This window comes from Phaethon lepturus, unplaced genomic scaffold (assembly GCF_000687285.1).
Source record: "Phaethon lepturus isolate BGI_N335 unplaced genomic scaffold, ASM68728v1 scaffold20104, whole genome shotgun sequence".
In the NCBI taxonomy this organism is placed as follows: Eukaryota; Metazoa; Chordata; class Aves; order Phaethontiformes; family Phaethontidae; genus Phaethon; species Phaethon lepturus.
The window spans coordinates 7388-18016 of NW_010537465.1; the positions used below are offsets into that span (position 1 = coordinate 7388).

General features: G+C 36.8%; 1 protein-coding gene across 1 annotated transcript in view; it reads left to right on the forward strand.

The window, feature by feature from the left end:
• Positions 1–689: 689 nt before the first annotated feature.
• Positions 690–10629, forward strand: part of IPO8 (importin 8) — a gene marked incomplete at its 5' end in the record, with an annotated part of 38088 nt that continues 28148 nt past the window's right edge. The window contains 7 exons of the mRNA XM_010286497.1: positions 690–771; positions 2733–2889; positions 5259–5417; positions 6344–6500; positions 7545–7634; positions 8435–8529; positions 9111–9195. Coding sequence (XP_010284799.1) covers positions 690–771; positions 2733–2889; positions 5259–5417; positions 6344–6500; positions 7545–7634; positions 8435–8529; positions 9111–9195 — 825 coding nt within the window. The remainder of the gene's footprint in view (positions 772–2732; positions 2890–5258; positions 5418–6343; positions 6501–7544; positions 7635–8434; positions 8530–9110; positions 9196–10629) is intronic.

The following is a 10629-nucleotide window of genomic DNA, read 5'->3' on the forward strand; positions in this document are numbered from 1 at the left end:
TCTTTGAAATTCTTCAGCTGCATGGCTGATGTAGTGTTTGAAAAGTTCCCAGGAAGGCTGTGGGTTTTGAAATGTTATCTGTGTTTGATTTTAATTAAAAATAGTTATTCCACTGTGTTTCCCCAGTTTTTATTTCTCTGTTAAGATGCACTATACATCCTCACTTAAGATGCACTATACATCTAGATTGTTAAAAGATAGCTTTATAATATATATCTAATGCAGATGCTGTTTACACTTGAAAATAATTTTAAATGGTTTTCTTACTCTCTTCAAAATTCAGTATTGCTATTATAGCACAATCTATTTTGCAAATAAATGATATGTATTGATGAAGCATGTCAATATCCATTTGACTTACGAGACTAAGTTAAATAATTCAAAGACAGATCTGAAGTGCTTCTCATTATGCATTCTCAGAATTATTTAAATATTCATTATCACTAATCTCTAATAGAGAGCCTTGTCACATTACTTATTCCACCCATGTGCCATTGTATGCTCAGCTTTTACAAGTAATTATTTGGATTGCTGCAGATCTGGGTAAATCCAGGTGCGAAAACCTTTCATACTTGAGGAGAGTCAAAGAACACTACAAAATCCTTAGTTTGTATTTCTTATTCAGCTTTTGGTAATACAGTTGTCTTTAAACATAGTGATTTGCTAACTGTGTTTTATATGTATTCCAGTCCTATAAGATCATCAATTTTGCTCCAAGTCTACTGCAAATCATAGTATCAGATCAAGTTGAATTTCCAGTGCGTCAAGCAGGTGAGATAAATTCCTTGCTTCATTTTCTTTCAGTAGAAAGTCAGTCTGGTAGTTATTTCAACAGAGTATTGAGCTGTTGCAATGTAAGTAAGTTCACGTTTGTTCTGAATGTGGAAATAAGGATTGATCTTTGCCGTTTCGTTCCTACATGATGGTCAGATAAAGCCATGGGTGTGGGGTAGAGTCCTCCTTTGGCTTCCCTGTGTTTCTAACGATCACTACTGGATTGCTGTGATGATGATATGAAAAGAGAATGATTTCTGCTCAAAACTGAGTACCCAGGGAGCCTTAGGTATTCTTCCTCCTGTTGATGAAGAAGTAGTGATGCTAAGACAAGTGGGAATTTGAAGAAAAGTGGATTTCATGTGAATAAATTTATAGTCTGAGCATGTCTAGAAAGAGTGCCCAGCTGTGTGTGCGAGTTCCGGTATGGTGATGCAGTTAACTTCAGGGTTTACATTTGTGTAAGATCAGAGTCTAACTTCTCATAATCTATCTTAACTACTCCTATACAATATTTTTGACAGATACAGAAAATATTCAGCTTTTTCAAGAAATTGGTGAATACTGTTTCATTCACAGCTCTGTTTTTATTCTATGGAACAGCATTTCCCATAGAAGCACTGTTGTGGTTTTTTTTACAGATCCTATTAATCCCCTGAGTGCGTTGAGGCATGCTGACATATGCTGTTTGTCATGCTGGCGTTTATTTTTTCAAAGATAATCCAGCTTTGAATGGCATTGTTAAACCATTCTGTAGTAAAATTTGATGCTTAATCTATACTCAATAAGGTCATTTTAATAAATTAATCTCTCATTTCAGTTAATTCAGGGAAAAAACCAAGTATGTAGAACATACTTTTAAAAATTTTTGTTTAATTTTTTCATTTTTCACGGAGTAGGGCTGTAAAATAGAAAAACACATTTAAATTAGATTTGTAAGTCAACAGGCTTCCCTGGGAATTTTTTAAAAGCCAATAATTTGTATAATAACAAGATCTATGGACAAAGTAAAGTCAAGTCTTGGGCTGGTCTTTCTGGGCCTGTTTCTTGCCTGAATATTCTGGCACAGCATAGACAAAGAACTATTTTTCCACTTGCTCCTATAAAATATTTTACAAACTACATGTTTTCATACTTTGTAATTTGTCATCACCAAAAAAATGATTGTACCCAACGATATCTTATTTGTACTTTAAAACCCTAGCTAGTAATCAACCAAAATAGTACAGGGATAAGAGTTTATTAAGAACATTCCTTTTATGTCTTACACCATATTTCCTATGTTTCCTAAAGAATGCCTACAGGCATTTTAGTACTGAGGCATAAATGCTGCTTTAATTTCAGTTGAAGATTAACTTTATTTGTCCTGGTTTTTCATGTGAGACAGAAATGAACAATTCTAAGGGATTATGGGAAATCCTAATAGTGAGATAAAGCTTAGGGAATTCACAACAAACATTTCTGTCTGAATAGAAGGTAGGCCACATGCCAGTTGCATACTGGGCATTTCCCCAAGCAGAGTGTCCCATCTGCGTGCGCAATGATTTGTTTACATGAACCTTCCAAAACTTCACTTACTGAGGTTGAGTAGTTGTTTTAGGGATGATGACTAAAAATGCAGCTAAATAGATTTTTGTTTGCTTGTTTAGAACGGTGGTATATTATGTCCCTATGGAAGACTGCTGTAATAAAGAATGTACCCCGATAGAAGCTAACTGAAATGTTATTTTGTTCTGTTTGTGACCAGGCACTGGAGCCTGATCTTGTGTGGAGTCATTAAAGAAATGGTTTTCTGACTCAACTGTGCTTAGGGCCTAAAATTGTTAAGAACTCATGCAGTGGTTTTCAGTCATCTTTTCAACTCTTTGTTCCACTTTCAACTGTATTACAGGTTGAGTAGAGAGTAATGTGGTGATGTGTTAGAATTAAATTATCATTTCCCCAATGTTTATACTTAGCTGCCATTTACCTGAAGAACATGGTGACACAGTACTGGCCAGACCGTGAACCACCTCCTGGAGAAGCAGTATTTCCATTCAACATTCATGAAAATGATCGTCAACAGATTCGTGATAACATTGTGGAAGGAATAATTCGTTCTCCTGACTTAGTGAGGTACTTTAGATTGCGTAGAGATATTTCTGTAGCTTGAGTTTTCAGACCTACCGTTTCGGATGTACTAAATGTGAGAATCTCAATTTCCTGGGAGATGACGCAAGTACTTGTTTTGAAAATGCAATAATAATCAATTTTAACATATTTATGTGCACTTGTTTTTCAGAAACATAGTAACCCAGCTAAGAGCTCTATGATGTGATTTATACTCATGGTTTTGTTTGAAGTGTCTTACAACACTTGCGGTAGTGACAGCCTGTCTATTTGGCTGATTCAGGGCAGACAGTATAGAGGGATATCTGCAATACAGAATCACAGAATCATTAAGGTTGGAAAAGACCTTTAAGATCATCAACTCCAACCATCAACCCAACACCACCATGCCCACTAAACCATATCCTGAACTGAATTAACTAATTAAGTGAATTAAGTGAAGAAGAATTAACCGTTCGGAGAAATATGGCCCAAGATCTGTTTTCTTTTTCTGGTAGCCCTTTTCTCAATTGTTTTTGCAGTTTATGTGTAATCTCAGTATTTAAATGTGTACTAGCATTCTTGGTTTTAAGATGTTGAAAGAATGAAGAAATGCTATTCTCTTTTTGCTGGAAGAATAGTTAAGATCCACAGACATACTACAATCTATGATTGTTCACCACCCTAATTCAAGTGAGACTGATAGGATGGGATTAGGCTGTAGTCTAGAGATGTTAATCTTCGAAAAACAGAAGAAAATCTTCCTCTTCTCTCCTCCTCCTTTCCACCAGCTAGGTGTGCACAGTGTCTTTTTTTGTCAGTAGTCATATCTGGAAGAGGAGTGATTGACTACAGTTTGACATTGGGATTAGAGAAAACACCTTAAAAAAAAAAAAAAAAGAAACACTGGAATGCCTTAGACTGCTATAGCATTGCTGTCACTGGAGGTCTTTATGAATAGATTAGACAAACAGCTGTCAGGAAAATGGTCCTGTACTGAGACAAGAAAATGAACTAAATCATCGTTTCCAGTTCAGCTTTTCTAACACGCTCTGACACAGATGAGTAGTGTCTGCACTCACAAGAGGTAGGTGCTCCTTGCCAAGGTTTTGCTACAAGGTAAGGAAGCTTCTGTTGTGTCTGTGATAATGTAATAAGGCATGTATGTAGTTTCCCATGTCATCATATCATAAATACTAAGGCTAAGTTTATACAAAAGAACACAAAATAATGGAAGTTTGAGTAGTTTTTTGCAAACTAGTTAGGGCATCATTTCATAACTTAATATTCAAAATGTCATGACCTTACAATGACAATCCACATCCAAAAGGATTGTTGAAAACCTCAGGACAATCATCTGGAATACGGTAGAGGGTTTCTCAACACTGACTAGACTTGTAGGTTTGTGAGGTTAAAAAAAGTCAAAGAAACTTTACTGGAACTAGTCTGATGCTGTAATACTGATATCTTTCACTGTTTGCCTGTGAGAGTAAGGGGGGAGGAGGAACCAAATCAGCAACAAGCACAAACTCCAAAGGCTTGAGGGGGGAGGTAAGTTTGTGTAAAGCTAAAAGGATCAGTAGGTGGAGGGGCTTCTTATCGAACTGCTTTGTAATAGTGGCTCCTTATGTAATGGACTGCAAGAGGATACCCAAGGAAAACTAAACATAGAAGAACCAATATTTTCTGCAGAATTTTTTTTCTCATTCCTTAGCAGAGCCATGAGTATTTATTTACAGCTTCTAGTTGAGTGCCTCTCAGCTTTTTTAATCACAGCTCACTTTAGTCAATTAACAATTCTGTCTTGGATCACCATTGTGAATGGCATCTAAAAGTGTGTGGAGGGAGAGGAATGGTAAGATGCTTTTACCTGATTGACTCTGCCATGTGCTTTAGAGGTTGAGAAGTGCTGTTCTAGAAGATCCCGGGAAACCTGTAATTTCATGAGGAACCCTTGGCTTGGATCATAACATAAGCCAATATTGTTTAATAAAAATGTACAAATTTGTGTTTTTGTGGTTGCTTTCAGGCTCATAAGCACGTAGAAGTATAAACATTCATTTTCAAAGTACAAAGCTAGCTGGCTTCATGAGCAATTAATTTTTTTCAAATATTGCGTGATGGGTGTGGAGAGGGAGAAGGAAGGGAGAAAAGTAGCTAAAATGTTCTGAAATTAGTTTCTTCCTTAAAGTTAAATCCCCTGCGTTTTTTTTTAATTGCTTTTCCTCTGCCACTTCCCAGAACTCTTTCAGTGCTTGCAAAATATGTATGATACTTATGATATAATATGTATATTGTGGCCAATAAACCAAGATTTGGGATCTATCCTTTAATATTAAACACTATGCTATAACCTTATTTACTTACAATGTATTTCTTTTTCCCTCCTGACATAGAGCCCAGCTGACAATGTGCCTCCGTGCTATCATTAAACATGACTTTCCTGGCCACTGGACAGCTGTGGTAGACAAGATAGGCTACTACCTGCAGTCTCAGAACAGTGCGAGTTGGCTTGGGAGCCTCCTGTGCCTCTATCAGCTGGTGAAGACTTATGAGTAAGTTGGTGTCCATCAGTAGATGACAAATCAGTAGTTTTAGTCTCAGCTGATTACCGAGAATGACGTTCTTAAGAGCACTGTCAGTTCTACAAGGAATTCACATAGAAAATGGGAATTAATAATTGTCATATGCTTCCTTTCCTACAAATAAATTAAAACTATTCATTGTCTTTATATCATCAGTGAATTGAAAGCAGAGATGCCAGCAATAATCTGTACGAATTTAGCAACAGTTTTTCTTGAGGCTTTGTATTTTTGATCTGATTTAACCCATCTGTGAAAAATTTCTTAAATGTTTATAACTTCTTTTGTTTGAAGATTCCCCAAATGCTGGATATACGAATGCAAGTTATTTTCTACTTCTATGTCATGCATACAGTACTGTCATTGTTATATATTCCTATTGTGTATTCTTACCTGTACCATCCTCCTGACAGTCTAAATCCACAAAGTGTAAATTAGGGGAAGTGTAGTGAGCTCTCTCAGTCTTTTTTTTAAGTATCTGTTGTTAAAAACATATGTATAAACTGCACAAAAGAAATGTAAAGGGAGACAGAGAGAATCTTGTCAAAACAAAGGAATTGTCTCTCCCTTTCAATGGCTGTTCACTCCTATTTGTTCAGCACCCAACTTGGGTTTGGCATTGGTACGACTGTCAGAGAAATTCAAGTTCCTGCTCCTGTGAGCTGACAATTCAGTAGTAAAGAACATTAGTTCTTCCTCCCCATAGCTGCATTTATATAAGGTAACTTTTGCTGTTTTTCACTTCTCTATTTATAGGTTAGAGAATTTGCACAAATTGTTGAGATGGGGGCTAGAGGAGGGCGAATGAATGAGTGCTGGATATTAAATTGCTGGTGGGGAATAGGCATTAGAATCTCCAGTGTGTAGATTCTGGACCAACATTTTTGTTTCCTTTGCAGATATAAAAAAGCAGAGGAGCGAGATCCTCTCATAGCAGCAATGCAAATATTTTTGCCTCGGATTCAGCAGCAGATGATCCAGCTTCTGCCTGATAACTCCCATTACTCTGTACTGCTTCAGAAACAAATCTTAAAAATCTTCTATGCTCTTGTTCAGGTTGGCATCTGGGTACAGGAAACCCAAAACTTTTACTTTGGTGGGCACAACAACCCCCTTCAGTGCACTCAGGGGTGTCATTGAGTAAAAATAAGATTTGGATAGGAAAAATAATACACAATAAATAACTTTTATAAAAATATGATTTTTTTTTTTTTTAACTTAAAAACTGGCCACATGATCCCCCAGATTAAATTTTTAATGAGCCTAGGTACCTCTGCACATCCTGTCTGTAAGCTTGCTGGAGAAATATTCCTATTTTTATAAAGTCACATATAACCTGATTCAAACTATATGAGTATCTAGACTGTGCTGCTTAGCTTCTGAAAGTGGCAGTAGTGCAGATAGTAGTATTACTGTCAAATAGTGCGCTTTAGGTGGTGTTTCTTATTATCTTCTGAAGATTTGGCAGAAATTACTTATTGAGGCACATGCATTTAACAGAGATGAGTTTGGCTTTTACAGGGATGAGTTTGTTGAGGAAGTACTCTTAGAGAACGAGAGACAGAACAAGATCCTACATAAGTCTGAAAATTCTTACTGAGAGTTAAAAAGGAAAAATAGTTTTTTATTAGATGAGGGGAAGATTAAAAAGATCCTGAGATCGTATTTTACTTTTCAATAGCTTGCCTGAATATTCCCACTTTGCTTTTGATTTTGTAGAGAAGATTTGCTAGATACTAACTAGGTAGTAATTAGGAGTACATTTCACTTACTTACTAAAATGCTATTGGTTTCCCCAAGTCCTGTAATACAGACACTGCTGTGGTCCATGAAAGTTAGCTGGGCTATTGTGAAGAGGAAAAAACAAAAAGAATTAGCAAGTCCTCAGACCAAGGAACTTCCCTCAAATAGTGTTTGCTCAGAAATTCCTCTGTAAATTGTACCAAGAAGGATGCAATTAGAATAATATTGATATCTAACCTAATTAGTTTTAATTTTACTTAAAACCTTATCTTCCTGGAAATGTAACTACTGTAGAAACATTTATCTTTTTCAGAGAGAATTAGTATTTTATTACAGTGGGGTTTTTTCTTGTTTCAGTATGCATTGCCGCTCCAGCTGGTGAATAACCAGACTATGACTCAGTGGATGGAGATTTTCCGTACTATCATTGACAGAAATGTACCTCCTGTAAGTTTTAGTTTTGTAAAGACCTCTGATACTTGTGTGTTGGCATTTGAGGAACAGTCAGTGTGAAGATTTTCTAAGTGTTCTTAAGATGTCATCTATTTAAGATTATTACCCTTGGAATTAGTGGTGTTTCTGACAGAAACACAGGAAGATCATGTAAGCTGTCAGAGTTTCATTGTCTGAGGTAGTGATACTATGTAAACTCCAACCTGGGATATTTTGGAAGTTTCCAAGTATTTTAGCCCGTTTCTCTCAAATGAGTATCAAAAGCTCATCACAAAACCCATTATTTGTCTCTGTTACTCTTTTTCTTTCGTCTGTCCTTCATATTTCTTGAAGAACAAAATAAAAATAGTAATTAAATTCTTGTTTGTGTGTGTACAACATTAACTCGCATTTCCTAGATTTTTTTAGAAATTTATTTCACAACCTTAACATTATTTTAATGGCTTTTGCATCAGTATATGGTAAGGGTGTATTTATTTGGAGGAGTTAGTACCATGCTTAATTTTTCAGTGCACATCACTGTGAAGTATTCAAGTATATATGAGTTTTGGTTTTTCAAATCTGCATAATTTTGAAAATTAAAGTACAGACATTACGCAGATATTGCACATATGCAGTTATATTGACTAATAAAGATTTTTGTAAAGTTCGTGAATGTTATATAACCGTTAACAGAACCAAAGCTTTAGTTGATGCTGTGCATTTGTATTTGTTTACTCAGCAAGGAATATTTAAAGCATAATTTCTCTCAACAATACACACAGCTAATTTAAAAAAAATGTATTTATTTATAGGAGACTTTGCAAATTGATGAAGATGATAGACCAGAGCTGGTATGGTGGAAATGCAAGAAGTGGGCATTGCATATTGTAGCTCGTCTTTTTGAACGGTAACAAACTAACAAACTGATTACAAACTAAGCTGAGGTTACAAATCTGTAGAATTACTTGAGGTGCAATTAGACAAGACAGTTTAGTTGATTTAACAGCTCATGGTCACTGAAGAGGTGTTCCTGCTGCTGTCCTCTGCCTCGCACTGGCACAGCCACTGGTCTGAGCTCTTAGTGAAATGATTTGACTCTCAAAGATGGCAAGAAAGTAGCCCCACAGGGAAAGTATATTTTTTGTTTTGTTTTATTTTTTTACTACATCCAGCTACAAATGCTTATATTCTCAATTATAAAGCCAAGGGAAGATTTGAAAAGAAATCATAAACATGGAAGTTACAGAGCTTGTGACAAAAAGGTGGCTGTATTTATTTGACTATAGTATTGTATCTTACGAGAATCTAAGAAAAGGAAAGGGAAGTGGGGCATTATATGGCAAATAATGGCTTAGAAGGAACCTGCGGGAAAGGATTCCTTTGGGGATAGAGACTACTCAGGGTCCTTTGTGTTTTAGAAAGTCCTGTGTTTTCCTGACACGGTAAACTTCTCACAATGTAAATATCTGTGTTCTCTTCTTTTTAAAGGTATGGAAGTCCTGGAAATGTAACTAAAGAATACTTTGAATTCTCAGAGTTTTTTTTAAAAACTTACGCTGTGGGCATACAACAGGTAAGTGCAGTGCATTAGTTTCTGAATTAGATCATTTTGGCTGAACAGATGTATTGGTTTTCAACAGTGTGCTCATATTGAAGTTCATTAAATAAAAATGAACAGTGAGGCAGGTTTTACTTTTAGTGAGACGTTCTCTAGAACTCGGTGCCATATGCAACTGAGGTATAACACAAATTTTCAGCAGTTCAAAAAAACCCTGCAAGAACACTCTCAGAAAAGGCAAGTGCTGATAAAACAGTATTATCACCATGTATAAACATTCTAGATATAGCTGAGAGAAAAAACTGTTTATGCAGAGGCCTCATGTCATAGAAGGGTGCATTTTCAGGCCAGTCTTTAGTAAATGTTTTTGCTGCAAACAACTTAGGCCAAGTAATCCAACAATGCTGTTTTATTTCAGGAAGATACAAGCAGATTAGGACGTATCTGGAGAACAGCAATAGAAGTTATTTTATACCTGGAAAGCATATTTTATGAAAACATAGCATAAATTCACAGTTTGCAAGGAAATTATTTTTGTTGTGGAATGCTAATTATTTGTGATTAACATGGTGTTGTGGAGACAGTTCAGTTCTGAAAAAGTTGCATAGAAGAGAGGCAGTTCCCGTCAGAGTTTTCTGTGTTTTTCTGCTAGCTCAACTGTGGGCCCCTGGGAACATGGGCTTCCAGCACCTCCCTGGTGTGGTGGAATGGCTATAGCAATTGGGTGCCTGGAAGCCCTAAGAGTGCTGACTCCCAAGCTCGGATGGTTTTTTGCACATCTCATCCTATTTGTCATTCAGCATGCCATAGATGCCAGTAGATGACTGAGAGCAGTAGATCCCAGGCTTTTGGCTCAGCTAAAGCTCTTGGGTCTCCGGGGTTACATATTCCAAACAAACCCCTAAGAAGCCAGGTGAATGTAGTACGCTGTCCTGCTTGTGATTCTGGGCTCCTGATTCACTTTGGCCTGTAAACCTTGAAAAACATCTGGGAACACTGTTTTTCAAGTGACAAGTGTTTGGACAATGTGTATTTCCAGGCTATGTGGCTTCTCAGCGCACTGCCAGATGAAATATCCCTGACATGGCATCTGCAGGCTTCTTACAGTTTAAATTTCCAGTGTCTTTGATGCAGGGTGCCAGGCTGTTGTCACTTCAAGTCAAATTTAAACTAGATTTTCATACCAGGATTGCATGCAAAACAAAATTACTTTTCTCTATCCAGTTTGACAACAAAATAGTTTTTTTAGTCATGGATACCCAGACCAGCTAATCTCAGGGTATTCAGCTCCCTGAGCTGGAATACAGGGATGTAGAGCAGAATAAACCCCCCATAATCCAAGAGGAAGCAGTTAACAACCTGCTAAGCCACCTGGACACCCACAAGTCTGTGGGGCCTGATGGGATCCACCCAAGAGTACTGAGAGAGCTGGCGAAGGAGCTTGCCAAG